This window comes from Petromyzon marinus, unplaced genomic scaffold, assembly GCF_048934315.1.
Source record: "Petromyzon marinus isolate PM22_M1 ecotype Great Lakes invasive population unplaced genomic scaffold, UKy_Petmar_22M1.pri1.0 PM_Scaffold_98, whole genome shotgun sequence".
NCBI lineage: Eukaryota > Metazoa > Chordata > Hyperoartia > Petromyzontiformes > Petromyzontidae > Petromyzon > Petromyzon marinus.
In genome coordinates this window covers 179,765-201,750 of record NW_027423708.1, presented here as the reverse complement: position 1 = coordinate 201,750, position 21,986 = coordinate 179,765, and the positions used below count along the sequence as shown (strand labels likewise).

Below are 21,986 nucleotides of genomic sequence, written 5' to 3'. Positions count from 1 at the left end.
TGAGTGACTGAGTGAGTGAGTGAGTGACTGAGTGAGTGGGTGAGTGAGTGAGTGAGTGACTGAGTGACTGAGTGTCTGACTGAGTGACTGAGTGTGTGAGTGAGTGACTGACTGAGTGAGTGTGTGAGTGAGTGACTGAGTGTGTGACTGAGTGACTGACTGAGTGAGTGACTGAGTGAGTGGGTGAGTGAGTGACTGAGTGTGTGAGTGACTGAGTGAGTGACTGAGTGTGTGAGTGAGTGACTGAGTGACTGTGTGAGTGAGTGAGTGGCTGAGTGTGTGACTGAGTGTGTGAGTGAGTGACTGAGTGACTGTGTGAGTGAGTGAGTGACTGAGTGTGTGAGTGAGTGAGTGGGTGAGTGAGTGACTGAGTGTGTGAGTGAGTGGGTGAGTGAGTGACTGAGTGACTGAGTGAGTGGCTGAGTGTGTGAGTGAGTGACTGAGTGACTGAGTGAGTGACTGAGTGAGTGACTGAGTGAGTGACTGAGTGAGTGAGTGACTGAGTGAGTGACTGAGTGACTGAGTGAGTGACTGACTGACTGAGTGCCTGAGTGAGTAGTGAGTGAGTGACTGAGTGACTGAGTGAGTGACTGAGTGACTGAGTGACTGAGTGAGTGACTGAGTGAGTGACTGACTGACTGAGTGACTGAGTGAGTGACTGAGTGAGTGACTGAGTGAGTGACTGAGTGACTGAGTGTGTGAGTGACTGAGTGAGTGACTGAGTGACTGAGTGACTGAGTGACTGACTGAGTGACTGAGTGACTGAGTGAGTGACTGAGTGACTGAGTGACTGACTGAGTGAGTGACTGAGTGACTGAGTGAGTGACTGAGTGAGTGAGTGACTGAGTGAGTGACTGACTGAGTGAGTGACTGACTGAGTGAGTGACTGACTGACTGAGTGACTGACGCTGCTGCTGCTGCTACTCACAGCACTTGCCCCTGCGCTGTGCTGAAGGCTACCTGGGGCACCTTTGTCTGTGTGCAGCCTCGCAAGGCGCTGGTGGCTGAGAGCCCCTTCCACGGAATCATCTGCAAGTGCTTCGAGCCGCACCTCAACGTGTACATCGAGTCGCAGGACAGGTGAGACACACACAGACACACACAGAGACACACAGAGACACACAGAGACACACTGAGACACACTGAGACACAGAGACACACTGAGAGTCGCAGGACAGGTGAGACACACACAGACACACACAGACACACACACAGAGACACACACAGACACACACAGACACACACAGACACACACTGAGACACACTGAGACACAGAGACACACTGAGAGTCGCAGGACAGGTGAGACACACACAGACACACACAGACACACACAGACACACACAGACACACACAGACACACACAGACACACACTGAGACACACTGAGACACAGAGACACACTGAGAGTCGCAGGACAGGTGAGACACACACAGACACACACAGAGACACACACAGAGACACACAGAGACACACACAGAAACACTGAGACACTGAGACACACAGAGACACACACAGAGACACACACAGAGACACACAGAGACACACACGGAGACACACGGAGACACACGGAGACACTGAGACACACAGACACACTGAGACACTGAGACACACTGAGACACACGGAGATACTGAGACAGACACAGAGACACACACATAGACACACAGAGACACACACAGACACACACAGAGACACACAGAGACACACAGAGACACACAGACACACACAGACACACACAGACACACAGAGAGACACACGGAGACACTGAGACACTCACAGAGACACACTGAGACACTGAGACACACTAAGAGTCGCAGGACAGGTGAGACACACAGAGACACACACAGAGACACACTGAGACACACACAGACACACACAGAGACACACACAGACACACACAGAGACACACTGAGACACACACAGAGACACACAGAGACACGCTGAGACACGCGGAGACACACTGAGATACACTGAGACACACACAGACACACTGAGACACACTGAGACACACAGAGACACACAGAGACACACACAGAGACACACAGAGACACACAGAGACACACACAGAGACACACACAGAGACACACTGAGACACAGACACACAGAGACACACAGACACACAGAGACACACAGACACTGAGACACAGAGACACACTGAGACACTGAGACACACACAGACACTGAGACACACTGAGAAACACTGAGACACTGAGACACACACACACACAGACACACTGAGACACACAGACACTGAGACACTGAGATACTGAGACACTGAGACACACAGAGACACTGAGACACACTGAGACACACTGAGACACTGAGACACACAGAGACACACACAGAGACACACAGAGACACTGAGACACATTGAGACACACAGAGACAGACTGAGACACACTGAGACACTGAGACACACTGAGACACACTGAGACACACTGAGACACACTGAGACACTGAGACACACAGAGACACACTGAGACACACTGAGACACACTGAGACACACTGAGACACACTGAGACACACTGAGACACACTGAGACACACAGAGACACACAGAGACACTGAGACACACTGAGACACACTGAGACACACTGAGACACTGAGACACACAGAGACACACTGAGACACTCTGAGACACACTGAGACACACTGAGACACACTGAGACACACAGAGACACACAGAGACACACTGAGACACTCTGAGACACACTGAGACACTGAGACACACAGAGACACACTGAGACACACAGAGACACACAGAGACACACTGAGACACACTGAGACACACTGAGACACTGAGACACACAGAGACACACTGAGACACTCTGAGACACACTGAGACACACTGAGACACACTGAGACACACAGAGACACACTGAGACACACTGAGACACACAGAGACACACAGAGACACACTGAGACACACTGAGACACACTGAGACACTGAGACACAGAGACACACTGAGACACACTGAGACACACAGAGACACTGACACACAGAGACACACAGAGACACACAGAGACACACTGAGACACTGAGACACACTCAGACAGACTGAGACACACAGAGACACACAGAGACACACTGAGACACACTGAGACACACTGAGACACACTGAGACACTGAGACACACAGAGACACACTGAGACACACACAGACACACAGAGACACACTGAGACACACAGAGACACACAGAGACACTGAGACACTGAGACACACTGAGACACACTGAGACACACACAGACACACAGAGACACACTGAGACACACTGAGACACACAGAGACACACAGAGACACACACAGACACACTGAGACACACAGACACACTGAGACACACTGAGACACACTGAGACACACTGAGACACTGAGACACTGAGACACACAGAGACACTCTGAGACACTGAGACACAGAGACACACTGAGACACACTGAGACACACAGAGACACTGAGACACACAGAGACACACTGAGACACACTGAGACACACAGACACACTGAGACACACAGAGACACACAGAGACACTGAGACACATTGAGACACACTGAGACACACAGAGACACACTGAGACACACTGAGACACTGAGACACACAGAGACACTCTGAGACACTCTGAGACACACAGAGACACAGAGACACACTGAGACACACAGAGACACACAGAGACACACAGAGACACACAGAGACACTGAGACACACAGAGACACACTGAGACACACAGAGACACAGAGACACTGAGACACACAGAGACACACAGAGACACACTGAGACACACTGAGACACAGAGACACTGAGACACAGAGAGACACACTGAGACACACAGAGACACACTGAGACACACAGAGACACTGAGACACACAGAGACACACTGAGAGACACTGAGACACACTGAGACACACAGACACACAGAGACACTGAGACACACACAGAGACACACTGAGACACACTGAGACACACTGAGACACACAGAGACACACTGAGACACACAGAGACACACTGAGACACTGAGACACACACAGACACACACAGACACACAGAGACACACACAGACACACAGAGACACACAGAGACACACAGAGACACACTGAGACACTGAGACACACTGAGACACACAGAGACACACACAGACACACAGAGACACACAGAGACACACAGAGACACACTGAGACACACAGAGACACACTGAGACACTGAGACACTGACACACACAGACACACAGAGACACACTGAGACACACTGAGACACACACGGAGACACACTGAGACACACAGAGACACTGAGACACACTGAGACACACAGAGACACACTGAGACACACTGAGACACTCTGAGACACTGAGACACACTGAGACACACAGACACACACAGACACACACTGAGACACTGAGACACACTGAGACACACTGAGACACTGAGACACACTGAGACACACTGAGACACACAGAGACACACTGAGACACACTGAGACACAGAGACACAGAGACACTGAGACACACAGAGACACACAGAGACACACAGAGACACACTGAGACAGAGACACACAGAGACACACAGAGACACACTGAGACACACTGAGACACACACAGAGACACACTGAGACACACAGAGACACACAGAGACACACTGAGACACTGAGACACTGACACACTGAGACACACTGAGAGACACAGAGACACTGAGACACACTGAGACACACTGAGAGACACAGAGACACAGAGACACTGAGACACTGAGACACACTGAGACACACACAGAGACACACACAGAGACACAATGAGACACACACAGAGACACACACAGAGACACACTGAAACACACTGAGACACTGATACACTGAGACACACAGACACTGAGACACACAGACACTGAGGCACACTGAGACACACTGAGACACATTGAGACACACAGAGACACTGAGACACGCTGAGACACGCTGAGACACTGAGACACAGAGACACACAGAGACACACTGAGACACATTGAGACACACGGAGACACACTGAGACACACAGACACACTGAGACACACAGAGACACACTGAGACACACAGACACACTGAGACACACAGTGACACACTGAGACACACTGAGACACACAGAGACACACAGAGACACTGAGACACACAGAGACACACTGAGACACACAGAGACACACAGAGACACACAGAGACACTGAGACACACAGAGACACACTGAGACACACTGAGACACACAGAGACACACTGAGACACAGAGAGACACACTGAGACACACTGAGACACCCTGAGACACACTGAGACACTCTGAGACACACAGAGACACACTGAGACACACTGAGACACACTGAGACACTAAGACACAGAGACACACACAGAGACACACAGAGACACTGAGACACACTGAGACACAGAGACACTGAGACACACTGAGACACACAGAGACACACTGAGACACACTGAGACACACAGAGACACTGAGACACACTGAGACACACTGAGACACTGAGATACACTGAGACACACAGAGACACACAGAGACACTGAGACACACTGAGACATTGAGACACACTGAGACACACTGAGACACACTGAGAGACACTGAGACACACTGAGAGACTGAGAGACACTGAGACACTGAGACACTGAGACACATTGAGACACATTGAGACACACAGAGACACACTGAGACACAGAGACATACTGAGACACACTTAGACACACAGAGACACACTGAGACACACTGAGACACACTGAGACACACTGATACACTGAGACACACTGAGACACACTGAGACACACTGAGACACTGAGACACACAGAGACACTGAGACACACTGAGACACACAGAGACACACTGAGACACACAGAGACACACAGACACACACAGACACACTGAGACACACTGAGACACACTGAGACACACTGAGACACTGAGACACACAGAGACACACTGAGACATTGAGACACACTGAGACACAGACACACTGAGACACACTGAGACACACAGACACACAGACACACTGAGACACACTGAGACATTGAGACACACTGAGACACACTGAGACACACTGAGACACACTGAGACACTGAGAGACACTGAGACACTGAGACACTGAGACACACTGAGACACATTGAGACACACAGAGACACACAGAGACACACTGAGACACACAGAGACATACTGAGACACAGACACACTGAGACACACAGAGACACACTGAGACACACTGAGAGACTGAGAGACACACTGAGACACACAGAGACACTGAGACACACTGACACAGACTGAGACACACAGAGACACACAGAGACACACAGAGACACACAGAGACACACAGAGACATACTGAGACACAGACACACAGAGACACACAGAGACACACTGAGACACACTGAGAGACTGAGAGACACACTGAGACACACAGAGACACTGAGACACACTGACACAGACTGAGACACACTGAGACACACTGAGACACACTGAGACACACTGAGACACACAGAGACACACAGAGACACACTGAGACACACAGAGACACACAGAGACACACAGAGACACAGAGAGACACACAGAGACACACTGAGATACACAGAGACACACTGAGACACACTGACACACACACAGAGACACTGAGACACTGAGACACACAGAGACACACTGAGACACACACAGAGACACACAGACACACACTGAGACACTGAGACACACTGAGACACACTGAGACACACAGACACTGAGACACACTGAGACACACAGAGACACTGAGACACAGAGACACACTGAGATACACTGAGACACACTGACAGTGAGACACACTGAGACACTGAGAGACAGAGAGACACTGAGGGACACACAGAGACACACAGAGACACTGACACACTCTGAGACACACTGACCACCACTACACTACACCACTACACACCACACCACTACACTACACTATACACTACACTACACCACTACACTACACTATACACTACACTACACCACTACACTACACCACTACACTACACTATACACTACACTACACCACTACACTACACTATACACTACACTACACCACTACACTACACCACTACACTACACCACTACACTACTACACTACACCACTACACCACTACACTACACCACTACACTACACCACTACACCACTACAATACACTATACACTACACTACTACACTACACCACTAACCTACACCACTACACCACTACACTACACCACTACACTACACCACTACACCACTACAATACACTATACACTACACTACTACACTACACCACTACACTACTACACCACTACACTACACCACTACACTACACCACTACACTACACTACACCACCACACTACACCACTACACCACTACAATACACTATACACTACACTACACCACTACACTACACCACTACACTACACCACTACACCACTACAATACACTATACACTACACTACACCACCACACTACACCACTACACTACACCACCACACTACACCACTACACCACTACAATACACTATACACTACACTACACCACTACACTACACCACTACACTACACCACTACACCACACTACACCACACCGCCACCGTCACCACACCACACCACACACCACTACACCACCACCACCACACCACCACCATCACACCACCAACACCACCCCCACACTACACCACCACACCACCACCACCACACCACCGTCACCAACACCACCACACCAACACTACACCACACTACACCACCACACCACCACCACACCACACACCACACCAACACCACCACCATCACACCACCACACCACACCACCACACCACCACCACCACACCACCACCACCACACCACCACCACACCACCACCACACCACACTACACCACCACACCACACTACACTACACCACACCACCACACCACCACACACCACCACCAACACCGTCACCGTCACCACCGCCACCTCTCACCCTCCTCCCCGGCAGGAACCTGACCCAGCTGATCCAGCGCTTTGCCCAGGAAGCTCGGCCACCACCAGCGCCACAACCACCGCCACCACCGGCACCACAACCGGGCGGCGGTGCCGGTGGCACCGGTGCCGGTGGTGGTGGTGCCGCTGGTGGAGCGGTGCTGCCAAGCTGTGCCGACCTCTTTGTGTACTACAAGCGGTGCCTTGTGCAGTGTTCCCAGCTGAGCCGTGGCGAGGCCTTGCTGGGGCTGGCCGCCGTATTCCAGAAGCACCTGCAGGAATATGCCACACGCGTCCTCCAACACATCCTGCCTAAGTGCGTGGGGGGTGGTGTGTGGGGTGGTGGTGGTGGTGTGGGTGGGTGTGTGTGGGTGGGTGTGTGGGTGTGTGTGTGTGGGTGGGTGGGTGTGGGTGGGTGTGTGGGTGTGTGGGTGTGTGTGGGTGTGTGTGTGGGTGGGTGGGTGTGGGTGTGTGGGTGGGTGGGTGTGGGTGTGTGTGGGTGTGTGGGTGTGGGTGGGTGTGTGTGGGTGGGTAGGTGTGTGTGTGGGTGTACGTGTGTGTAGGTGTACGTGTGTGTGGGTGTACGTGTGTGTGGGTGGGTGGGTGGGTGTGTGGGTGGGTGTGTATGTGTGTGGGTGTGTATGTGTGTACCTGTGTGTGGGTGTGTACATGTGTACCTGCGTGTGTACCTGTGTGTGGGTGTGGGTGGGTGTACGTGTGTGAGTGGGTGTGTGTATGTGTGTGTATTCGTGTCTGTGTGTATGTGTGTACCTGTGTGTGTGTGTATGTGTGTACCTGTGTGTGTACCTGTGTGGGTGGGTGTACGTGTGTGTGTGTGAGTGGGTGTGTGTGTGTGTGTACGTGTGTGTGTACCTGTGTACGTGTGTGTGTGTGTACCTGTGTGTGGGTGTGTACGTGTGTATCTGCGTGTGTACCTGTGTGTGGGTGTGGGTGTACGTGTGTGTGTGTGAGTGGGTGTATGTGTGTGTGTGTACGTGTGTGTGTACCTGTGTACGTGTGTGTGTGTGTACCTGTGTGTGTACGTGTGTGTACGTGTGTGTACGTGTGTGTGGGTGTGGGTGTGTGGGTGGGTGTGTGTACGTGTGTGTGTGTGTACGTGTGTGTGTACCTGTGTGTGTGTGTGTACGTGCGTGTACATGTGTGTACGTGTGTGAGTGAGTGAGTGTTTAACCTGTGTGTGTGTGTACGTGTTTAACCTGTGTGTATGTGTGTACGTGTGTGTGTACCTGTGTATGTGTGTATGTGTGTGTATGTATGTGTGTACGTGTGTATGTGTGTATGTATATGTGTGTATGTGTGTATGTATGTGTGTGTGTATGTGTGTATGTATGTGTGTGTACCTGTGTGTATGTATGTGTGTGTATCTGTGTGTGTGTGTGTACCTGTGTGTGTGTGTACATGTGTGTGTGTGTGTATGTGTGTGTGTGTATGTGTGTGTGTACCTGTGTGTGTGTGTATGTTTGTGTGTGTATGTGTGTACCTGTGTGTGTACCTGTGTGTGTACCTGTGTGTGTGTGTACGTGTGTGTGTGTACCTGTGTGTGTGTGAGTGAGTGAGTGAGTGTTTAACCTGTACCTGTGTGTATGTATGTGTGTGTGTACCTGTGTGGGTATGGATGTGTGTGTACCTGTGTGTGTGTATGTATGTGTGTATGTGTATCTGTATCTGTATGTGTGTGTATGTGTGTATGTGTATCTGTATGTGTGTGTATGTATGTGTGTATCTGTGTGTGTGTATCTGTGTGTGTGTACCTGTGTGTGTGTGTACCTGTGTGTGTGTGTGCATCTGTGTGTGTATGTATCTGTGTATGTGTATCTGTGTGTGTGTATGTGTGTGTGTGAGAGTGTTTAACCTGTGTGTGTGTATGTATCTTTGTGTATGTATCTGTGTGTATCTGTGTGTATGTGTGTGTGTACCTGTGTGTGTGAGTGTTTAACCTGTACGTGTGTGTATGTATGTATGTGTATGTGTGTGTGTACCTGTGTGTGTGAGTGTTTAACCTGTACGTGTGTGTACGTGTGTGTGTGTGTACCTGTATGTGTGTGTGTATGTAAGTGTGTACCTGTGTGTGTATGTGTGTACCTGTGTGTGTATGTGTGTGTGTGTGTATGTGTGTGTGTGTGTATCTGTGTGTGTGTGTATCTGTGTGTGTGTGTATCTGTGTGTATGTATCTGTGTGTGTGTGTATGTGTGTGTATGTATGTGTGTACCTGTGTGTGTGTGTATGTATCTCTGTGTGTACCTGTGTGTGTGTGTGTATGTATCTCTGTGTGTGTGTATGTGTATGTATCTCTGTGTGTGTGTGTATGTACGTGTGTGTGTATGTATGTATGTGTGTATGTATCTGTGTGTGTGTATGTATCTGTGTGTGTGTGTATATGTACCTGTGTGTGTGTGTGTGTATATATCTGTGTGTATGTATGTGTGTGTATGTATGTGTATCTGTGTGTATGTACCTGTGTGTGTGTATGTATCTGTGTGTGTGTATGTGTGTGTACCTGTGTGTGTGTGTATGTATCTGTGTGTGTGTGTATCTGTGTGTGTGTATGTACCTGTGTGTGTGTGTGTGTATATCTGTGTGTGTATGTATCTGTGTGTGTGTGTGTATGTACCTGTGTGTGTATGTGTGTGTGTGTATGTGTGTGTGTGTGTAGGACTCCCAGTGGCAGTGTGGGTCTCACCATCTCGAGCCTGCTCAAGGACAGAGATGCGACTGACACAACACGTTTCACTGCTGATGAGCTGGGCCTCATCTGTACCGTGCTGAGCACCGCCGAGTATTGCCTTGCCACCACACAGCAGGTGATAGTGTAGTGTATAGTGTAGTGTATAGTGTAGTGTAGTGTATAGTGTAGTGTATAGTGTAGTGTATAGTGTAGTGTGTAGTGTAGTGTATAGTGTAGTAACGACACAACACGTTTCACTGCTGATGAGCTGGGCCTCATCTGTACCGTGCTGAGCACCGCAGAGTATTGCCTTGCCACCACACAGCAGGTGATGGTGTAGTGTGTAGTGTATAGTGTAGTGTATAGTGTAGTAACGACACAACACGTTTCACTGCTGATGAGCTGGGCCTCATCTGTACCGTGCTGAGCACCGCCGAGTATTGCCTTGCCACCACACAGCAGGTGATGGTGTAGTGTAGTGTGTAGTGTATAGTGTAGTGTATAGTGTAGTAACGACACAACACGTTTCACTGCTGATGAGCTGGGCCTCATCTGTACCGTGCTGAGCACCGCAGAGTATTGCCTTGCCACCACACAGCAGGTGATAGTGTAGTGTATAGTGTAGTGTATAGTGTAGTGTAGTGTATAGTGTAGTGTATAGTGTAGTGTAGTGTATAGTGTAGTGTATAGTGTAGTAACGACACAACACGTTTCACTGCTGATGAGCTGGGCCTCATCTGTACCGTGCTGAGCACCGCAGAGTATTGCCTTGCCACCACACAGCAGGTGATGGTGTAGTGTATAGTGTAGTGTATAGTGTAGTGTAGTGTGTAGTGTAGTGTATAGTGTAGTGTATAGTGTAGTAACGACACAACACGTTTCACTGCTGATGAGCTGGGCCTCATCTGTACCGTGCTGAGCACCGCAGAGTATTGCCTTGCCACCACACAGCAGGTGATAGTGTAGTGTATAGTGTAGTGTATAGTGTAGTGTAGTGTATAGTGTAGTGTATAGTGTAGTAACGACACAACACGTTTCACTGCTGATGAGCTGGGCCTCATCTGTACCGTGCTGAGCACCGCAGAGTATTGCCTTGCCACCACACAGCAGGTGATGGTGTAGTGTATAGTGTAGTGTGTAGTGTAGTGTATAGTGTAGTGTATAGTGTAGAGTATAGTGTAGTGTATAGTGTAGTGTATAGTGTAGAGTATAGTGTGTAGTGTATAGTGTAGTGTGTAGTGTATAGTGTAGTGTTTAGTGTAGTGTGTAGTGTAGTGTGTGGTGTAGTGTATAGTGTAGTGTATAGTGTAGTGTATAGTGTAGTGTATAGTGTAGTGTGTAGTGTAGTGTATAGTGTAGTAACGACACAACACGTTTCACTGCTGATGAGCTGGGCCTCATCTGTACCGTGCTGAGCACCGCTGAGTATTGCCTTGCCACCACACAGCAGGTGATGGTGTAGTGTATAGTGTAGTGTAGTGTATAGTGTAGTGTAGTGTGTAGTGTATAGTGTAGTGTGTAGTGTAGTGTGTAGTGTATAGTGTAGTGTATAGTGTAGTGTATAGTAGTGTAGTGTAGTGTATAGTGTAGTGTATAGTATAGTGTAGTGTGTATAGTGTAGTGTATAGTGTGTAGTGTATAGTGTGTAGTGTAGTGTGTATAGTGTAGTGTATAGTGTGGTGTGTAGTGTAGTGTGTAGTGTAGTGTAGTGTGTATAGTGTAGTGTATAGTGTAGTGTAGTCTCGTGTGTAGTGTAGTGTATAGTGTAGTGTATAGTAGTGTAGTGTATAGTAGTGTAGTGTATAGTGTAGTGTATAGTAGTGTAGTGTATAGTGTAGTGTATAGTGTAGTGTATAGTGTAGTGTATAGTGTAGTGTATAGTGTAGTGTATAGTAGTCAGTTGACCCGTGGCACCTGGGTCTGCCCCGTGACCTCCTGCCAGCGGGCGTTCGACACTTCACGTGGCCTCAGGGTGCACATAGCCTGGCACAAGCGTCGTGGTGACGTCACCGCCACTTAGTGGCGAATGGCGGTTGTTGTTGTTGTTGTTGTGTGTGTGTGTGTGTCTGTGTGTGTGTCTGTGTGTGTCTGTGTGTATGTGTGTGTGTATGTATCTGTATGTATGTATCTGTCTGTATCTGTGTGTGTGTGTAGTTGTGTGTGTGTAGCTGTGTGTGTGTACCTGTGTGTGTCTGTGTGTGTGTCTGTGTGTGTGTCTGTTTGTGTGTCTGTGTGTGTGTAGCTGTGTGTGTGTGTGTGTCTGTGTGTGTCTGTGTGTGTGTGTGTCTGTGTGTGTGTCTGTGTGTGTGTGTCTGTGTGTGTGTCTGTGTGTGTGTAGCTGTGTGTGTGTCTGTGTGTGTGTCTGTGTGTGTGTGTCTGTGTGTGTAGCTGTGTGTGTGTGTGTCTGTGTGTGTGTGTACCTGTGTGTGTGTCTGTGTGTGTGTCTGTGTGTGTGTCTGTGTGTGTGTGTGTAGCTGTGTGTAGTTGTGTGTGTGTGTGTGTCTGTGTGTGTCTGTGTGTGTGTCTGTGTGTGTGTCTGTGTGTGTGTGTGTGTGTCTGTGTGTGTGTGTGTAGCTGTGTGTGTGTAGCTGTGTGTGTCTGTGTCTGTGTGTGTGTGTCTGTGTGTGTAGCTGTGTGTGTGTAGCTGTGTGTGTCTGTCTGTCTGTGTGTGTCTCTGTGTGTGTCTGTGTGTGTCTGTGTGTGTCTGTGTGTGTGTGTGTCTGTGTGTGTGTCTGTGTGTGTGTCTGTGTGTGTAGCTGTGTGTGTGTGTCTGTGTGTGTGTCTCTGTGTGTGTGTGTGTCTGTGTGTGTGTCTGTGTGTGTGTCTGTGTGTGTGTGTTTCTCTGTGTGTGTCTATGTATATGTGTGTCTGTGTGTCTGTGTGCTGCAGTTGGAGGAAAAGCTGAAGGAGAAAGTTGAGCCCAGCCTAGCGGACAAAATTAACCTCGTGGCTGAGACAGACTCCTTCAGCGCGTGAGTCAGTCACTCAGTCACTCAGTCAGTCACTCAGTCAGTCAGTCACTCAGTCAGTGACTCACTCAGTCAGTCACTCAGTCAGTCACTCACTCAGTCACTCAGTGACTCACTCAGTCAGTCACTCAGTCAGTCACTCAGTCACTCAGTTACTCACTCAGTCACTCACTCAGTCACTCAGTCACTCAGTCAGTCAGTCACTCAGTCAGTCACTCAGTCACTCACTCAGTCACTCACTCACTCAGTCACTCAGTCAGTCACTCACTCAGTCACTCAGTCAGTCACTCAGTCACTCAGTCACTCACTCAGTCACTCACTCAGTCACTCACTCACTCAGTCACTCAGTCACTCAGTCAGTCACTCACTCAGTCACTCAGTCAGTCACTCAGTCAGTCACTCAGTCAGTCAGTCACTCAGTCAGTGACTCACTCAGTCAGTCACTCAGTCAGTCACTCACTCAGTCACTCAGTGACTCACTCAGTCAGTCACTCCGTCAGTCACTCAGTCACTCAGTCACTCAGTTACTCACTCAGTCACTCACTCAGTCACTCAGTCACTCAGTCAGTCAGTCACTCAGTCAGTCACTCACTCACTCACTCAGTCACTCAGTCAGTCACTCACTCAGTCACTCAGTCAGTCACTCAGTCAGTCACTCAGTCAGTCACTCAGTCACTCACTCAGTCACTCAGTCACTCACTCAGTCACTCACTCAGTCACTCACTCACTCAGTCACTCAGTCACTCAGTCAGTCACTCAGTCAGTCACTCAGTCAGTCACTCAGTCAGTCACTCAGTCACTCACTCAGTCACTCAGTCAGTCACTCACTCAGTCACTCAGTCACTCAGTCAGTCACTCACTCAGTCACTCAGTCACTCACTCACTCAGTCACTCAGTCAGTCACTCACTCACTCAGTCACTCAGTCAGTCACTCAGTCAGTCACTCAGTCACTCAGTCACTCAGTCAGTCACTCATTCAGTCACTCAGTCAGTCACTCAGTCAGTCACTCAGTCAGTCACTCACTCAGTCACTCAGTCACTCACTCACTCAGTCACTCAGTCACTCACTCAGTCACTCACTCACTCAGTCACTCAGTCACTCACTCAGTCACTCAGTCAGTCACTCACTCAGTCACTCACTCAGTCACTCACTCACTCACTCAGTCACTCAGTCACTCAGTCAGTCACTCAGTCAGTCACTCACTCACCTAGTCACTCACTCAGTCGCTCAGTCAGTCAGCCACTCACTCACTCACTCAGCCACTCAGTCAGTCACTCAGTCAGTCACTCAGTCACTCACTCAGTCACTCACTCAGCCACTTAGTCAGTCACTCAGTCAGTCACTCAGTCACTCACTCAGCCACTCACTCACTCAGTCACTCACTCAGCCACTCACTCACTCACTCAGTCACTCACTCAGTCACTCAGTCAGTCACTCAGTCACTCAGTCACTCAGTCAGTCACTCAGTCACTCAGTCACTCACTCAGTCACTCAGTCACTCAGTCAGTCACTCACTCAGTCACTCAGTCAGTCACTCAGTCAGTCACTCAGTCAGTCACTCACTCAGTCACTCAGTCACTCACTCACTCAGTCACTCACTCAGTCACTCACTCAGTCACTCAGTCACTCAGTCAGTCACTCAGTCAGTCACTCAGTCAGTCACTCACTCACTCAGTCACTCAGTCACTCAGTCACTCAGTCACTCAGTCAGTCACTCAGTCAGTCACTCACTCACTCAGTCACTCACTCAGTCGCTCAGTCAGTCAGCCACTCACTCACTCACTCAGCCACTCAGTCAGTCACTCAGTCAGTCACTCAGTCACTCACTCAGTCACTCACTCAGCCACTTAGTCAGTCACTCAGTCAGTCACTCAGTCACTCACTCAGCCACTCAGTCACTCACTCACTCACTCAGTCACTCACTCAGCCACTCAGTCACTCAGTCACTCACTCAGTCACTCAGTCAGTCACTCAGTCACTCAGTCAGTCACTCAGTCAGTCACTCAGTCAGGCACTCAGTCACTCAGTGACTCAGTCAGTCAGTCACTCAGTGACTCACTCAGTCAGTCACTCAGTCAGTCACTCAGTCACTCAGTCAGTCACTCAGTCACTCAGTCACTCAGTCAGTCACTCAGTCACTCAGTCAGCCAGTCACTCAGTCAGTCACTCAGTCACTCAGTCAGTCACTCAGTCACTCAGTCAGTCACTCAGTCAGTCAGTCACTCAGTCAGTCACTCAGTCAGTCACTCAGTCACTCAGTCACTCAGTCAGTCACTCAGTCAGTCACTCAGTCAGTCACTCAGTCACTCAGTCAGTCAGTCAGTCAGTCAGTCAGTCACTCAGTCACTCAGTCAGTCACTCAGTCAGTCAGTCAGTCACTCACTCAGTCACTCAGTCACTCACTCAGTCACTCAGTCACTCAGTCAATCAGTCACTCAGTCACTCCTTCAGCGCGTGAGTCAGTCACTCAGTCACTCAGTCACTCAGTCAGTCACTCAGTCAGTCACTCAGTCACTCAGTCAGTCACTCAGTCAGTCACTCACTCAGTCACTCAGTCACTCAGTCAGTCATTCAGTCACTCACTCAGTCACTCAGTCACTCAGTCAGTCACTCAGTCACTCAGTCAGTCACTCACTCAGTCACTCAGTCAGTCAGTCACTCAGTCAGTCAGTCACTCAGTCACTCAGTCACTCAGTCAGTCACTCAGTCACTCAGTCAGTCACTCAGTCACTCAGTCACTCAGTCACTCACTCAGTCACTCACTCAGTCACTCACTCACTCAGTCACTCAGTCAGTCACTCAGTCAGTTTCTCACTCAGTCACTCAGTCACTCAGTCACTCAGTCAGTCACTCAGTCACTCAGTCAGTCACTCACTCAATCAGTCACTCACTCAGTCACTCAGTCACTCAGTCACTCACTCAGTCACTCACTCAGTCACTCACTCAGTCAGTCACTCAGTCACTCAGTCACTCACTCAGTCACTCAGTCAGTCACTCACTCACTCAGTCAGTCACTCACTGACTCAGTCAGTCACTCACTCAGTCACTCACTCAGTCACTCACTCAGTCACTCAGTCACTCAGTCACTCACTCAGTCACTCACTCAGTCACTCACTCAGTCACTCAGTTACTCACTCAGTTACTCACTCAGTCACTCACTCAGTCACTCACTCACTCAGTCACTCAGTCAGTCAGTCAGTCACTCAGTCACTCAGTCAGTCACTCACTCAGTCACTCAGTCACTCACTCAGTCAGTCACTCAGTCACTCAGTCACTCACTCAATCAGTCACTCAGTCACTCACTCAGTCACTCAGTCACTCACTCAGTCACTCACTCAGTTACTCAGTCACTCAGTCACTCACTCAGTCACTCACTCAGTCACTCAGTCATTCACTCAGTCACTCAGTCACTCACTCAGTCACTCACTCAGTCACTCACTCAGTCACTCACTCAGTCAGTCACTCACTCAGTCACTCACTCACTCAGTCACTCAGTCACTCACTCAGTCACTCAGTCACTCACTCAGTCACTCACTCAGTCAGTCACTTAGTCACTCACTCAGTCACTCACTCAGTCACTCACTCAGTCACTCAGTTACTAACTACCACACTAACTACCACACTAACTAACACACTAACACTAACTACCTCTATGTACAGGGTGATCTCACATTGTATTCAGCTTCTCACTAACTCACTAACTACCACACTAACTACCTCACTAACTACCTCACTAACTAACACACTAACTACCTCACTAACTAACACTAACTACCTCACTAACTACCACACTAACTAACACTAACTACCACACTAACTAACACTAACTACCACACTAACTACCTCACTAACTAACACTAACTACCTCACTAACTAACACTAACTACCTCACTAACTACCACACTAACTAACACTAACTACCACACTAACTAACACTAACTACCACACTAACTACCACACTAACTAACACTAACTACCACACTAACTAACACACTAACTACCACACTAACTAACACACTAACTACCACACTAACTACCACACTTAACTACCACACTAACTACCACACTAACTACCACACTAACTAACACTAACTAACACGAACTAACACACTAACTACCACACTAACTACCACACTAACTACCACACTAACTAACACTAACTACCTCACTAACTAACACACTACCACACTAACTACCACACTAACTAACACTAACTACCACACTAACTAACACACTAACTAACACTAACTACCACACTAACTAACACACTAACTACCTCACTAACTAACACTAACTACCACACTAACTACCACACTAACTAACACTAACTACCACACTAACTACCTCACTAACTAACACTAACTTTATCTACAGGGTGATCTCACGTATTCAGCTTCTCACTACCTCACTAACTACCACACTAACTAACTCACTAACTACCACACTAACTCACTAACTAACACTAACTACCACACTAACTAACACTAACTAACACGAACTACCACACTAACTACCACACTAACTACCACACTAACTAACACTAACTAACACGAACTACCACACTAACTACCACACTAACTACCACACTAACTAACACGAACTACCACACTAACTACCACACTAACTACCACACTAACTACCTCTCTACAGGGTGATCTCACATTGTATTCAGCTTCTCACTAACTAACTACCTCACTAACTACCTCACTACCACACTAACTACCTCACTAACTACCACACTAACTAACACTAACTACCACACTAACTACCTCACTAACTACCACACTAACTAACACTAACTACCACACTAACTACCTCACTAACTACCTCACTACCACACTAACTACCTCACTAACTACCACACTAACTAACACTAACTAACACTAACTACCTCACTAACTAACACTAACTACCTCACTAACTACCACACTAACTAACACTAACTACCACACTAACTAACACTAACTACCACACTAACTACCACACTAACTAACACTAACTACCACACTAACTACCACACTAACTACCTCACTAACTAACACTAACTACCACACTAACTAACACTAACTACCACACTAACTACCACACTAACTACCTCACTAACTAACACTAACTACCACACTAACTAACACTAACTCTATCTACAGGGTGATCTCACATTGTATTCAGCTTCTCACTACCACACTAACTACCACACTAACTACCACACTAACTAACACTAACTAACACTAACTACCACACTAACTACCACACTAACTAACACTAACTACCACACTAACTAACACTAACTAACACTAACTACCACACTAACTACCACACTAACTACCACACTAACTAACACTAACTACCACACTAACTACCACTAACTACCACACTAACTAACACTAACTACCACACTAACTACCACACTAACTACCACACTAACTACCACACTAACTACCACACTAACTAACACTAACTACCACACTAACTACCACACTAACTACCACACTAACTACCACACTAACTAACACTAACTAACACTAACTAACACTAACTACCACACTAACTACCACACTAACTACCACACTAACTACCACTAACTACCACACTAACTACCACGCTAACTACCACACTAACTAACACTAACTACCACACTAACTACCACACTAACTACCACACTAACTAACACTAACTACCACACTAACTACCACACTAACTACCACACTAACTAACACTAACTACCACACTAACTACCACACTAACTACCACACTAACTAACACACTAACTACCACATTAACTACCACACTAACTACCACACTAACTACCACACTAACTACCACACTAACTAACACTAACTAACACTAACTAACACTAACTACCACACTAACTAACTAACACACTAACTAACACTAACTAACACTAACTACCACACTAACTACCACACTAACTAACACTAACTACCACACTAACTACCACACTAACTAACACTAACTAACACACTAACTAACACTAACTACCACACTAACTACCACACTAACTAACACTAACTACCACACTAACTAACACTAACTACCACACTAACTACCACACTAACTACCACACTAACTACCACACTAACTACCACACTAACTAACACTAACTACCACACTAACTAACACTAACTACCACACTAACTAACACTAACTAACACACTAACTAACACTAACTACCACACTAACACACTAACTACCACACTAACTACCACACTAACTAACACTAACTACCACACTAACTACCACACTAACTAACACACTAACTACCACACTAACGAACACTAACTACCACACTAACTACCACACTAACTAACACTAACTAACACTAACTAACACTAACTACCACACTAACTAACACTAACTACCACACTAACTAACACTAACTACCACACTAACTACCACACTAACTAACACTAACTACCACACTAACTAACACTAACTAACACTAACTAACACTAACTACCACACTAACTAACTACCACACTAACTACCACACTAACTACCACACTAACTACCACACTAACTACCACAATGACTACCACACTAACTACCACACTAACTAACACTAACTACCACACTAACTAACACTAACTACCACACTAACCACCACACTAACTACCACACTAACTACCACACTAACTACCACACTAACTACCACACTAACTAACACACTAACTAACACTAACTACCACACTAACTACCACACTAACTACCACAATAACTAACACTAACTACCACACTAACTACCACACTAACTAACTTTATCTACAGGGTGATCTCACATTGTATTCAGCTTCTCGTCCAGGACTTGGACTCAGCCTGTGACCCGGCACTCACAGCCATGAGCAAGGTAAACACTCACCAATACACTCACCAATACACTCACCAATATACTCACCATCACTCACCAATACACTCACCAACACTAACCAATACACTCACCAATATACTCACCATCACTCACCAATATACTCACCAATATACTCACAAATACACTCACCAATATACTCACCAACACTCACCGATACACTCACCATCACTCACCAACACTCACCGATACACTCACCAACACTCACCAATATACTCACCAATACTCACCAATATACTCACCAATACTCACCAACACTCACCAATATACTCACCAATATACTCACCATCACTCAGCAACACTCACCAATACACTCACCCATACTCACCATCACTCACCAACACATTCACCAACACTCACCATCACTCACCAATATACTCACCAATATACTCACCATCACTCACCAACACACTCACCAACACTCACCATCACTCACCAACACTCACCAATACACTCACCAATATACTCACCAATACTCACCAATATACTCACCAATACACTCACCAATATACTCACCAACACTCACCGATACACTCACCATCACTCACCAACACTCACCGATACACTCACCAACACTCACCAATACACTCACCATCACTCACCAATACACTCACCATCACTCACCAACACTCACCAACACTCACCAATACTCACCAATACTCACCAATACACTCACCAACACTCACCAATACTCACCAACACACTCACCATCACTCACCAATATACTCACCAATATACTCACCAATATACTCACCAGTATACTCACCAACACTCACCAATATACTCACCAATATACTCACCAACACTCACCAATATACTCACCAATATACTCACCAATATACTCACCAAAACACTCACCAATATACTCAGCAACACACTCACCAATATACTCACCAACACTCACCAACATACTCACCAATATACTCACCAACACTCACCAACACTCACCAATATACTCACCAATATACTCACCAACACTCACCAACACTCACCATCACACTCACCAATACACTCACCATCACTCACCAATACTCACCATCACTCACCAACACTCACCAACACACTCACCAATACACTCACCATCACTCACCAATACTCACCATCACTCACCAACACTCACCAACACACTCACCAACTCACTCACCAACACACTCACCAACACACTCACCAACACACTCACCAACACTCACCAATACTCACCATCACTCACCAATACTCACCAACACACTCACCAACACTCACCGATACACTCACCAACACTCACCAATACACTCACCAATACTCACCAATACACTCACCAATATACTCACCAACACTCACCATCACTCACCAATACTCACCAATACTCACCAATACTCACCAATACACTCACCATCACTCACCAATACACTCACCATCACTCACCAACACTCACCAACACTCACCAATACTCACCAATACACTCACCAACACTCACCAATACTCACCAACACACTCACCATCACTCACCAATATACTCACCAATATACTCACCAA

General features: G+C 47.4%; 1 protein-coding gene and 1 long non-coding RNA gene across 2 annotated transcripts in view; both read left to right on the top strand.

Moving 5' to 3' along the window:
* The window catches only part of LOC116957562 (vacuolar protein sorting-associated protein 53 homolog), a 29,514-nt gene extending 18,434 nt beyond the window's left edge, over nucleotides 1-11,080 (top strand). The window contains exons 7-9 of the mRNA XM_076065004.1: nucleotides 986-1,080; nucleotides 7,948-8,247; nucleotides 10,607-11,080. Of these exons, the coding sequence (XP_075921119.1) occupies nucleotides 986-1,080; nucleotides 7,948-8,247; nucleotides 10,607-10,766 (555 nt within the window). The 3' untranslated portion in view covers nucleotides 10,767-11,080. The remainder of the gene's footprint in view (nucleotides 1-985; nucleotides 1,081-7,947; nucleotides 8,248-10,606) is intronic.
* Nucleotides 11,081-11,086: 6 nt separating this feature from the next.
* Nucleotides 11,087-20,368, top strand: LOC142923968 (uncharacterized). Its single transcript, XR_012941083.1, has 3 exons — nucleotides 11,087-12,068; nucleotides 13,508-13,590; nucleotides 17,249-20,368. It is a non-coding gene; the product is annotated as an uncharacterized LOC142923968 (long non-coding RNA).
* The last annotated feature ends 1,618 nt before the right edge of the window (nucleotides 20,369-21,986 follow it).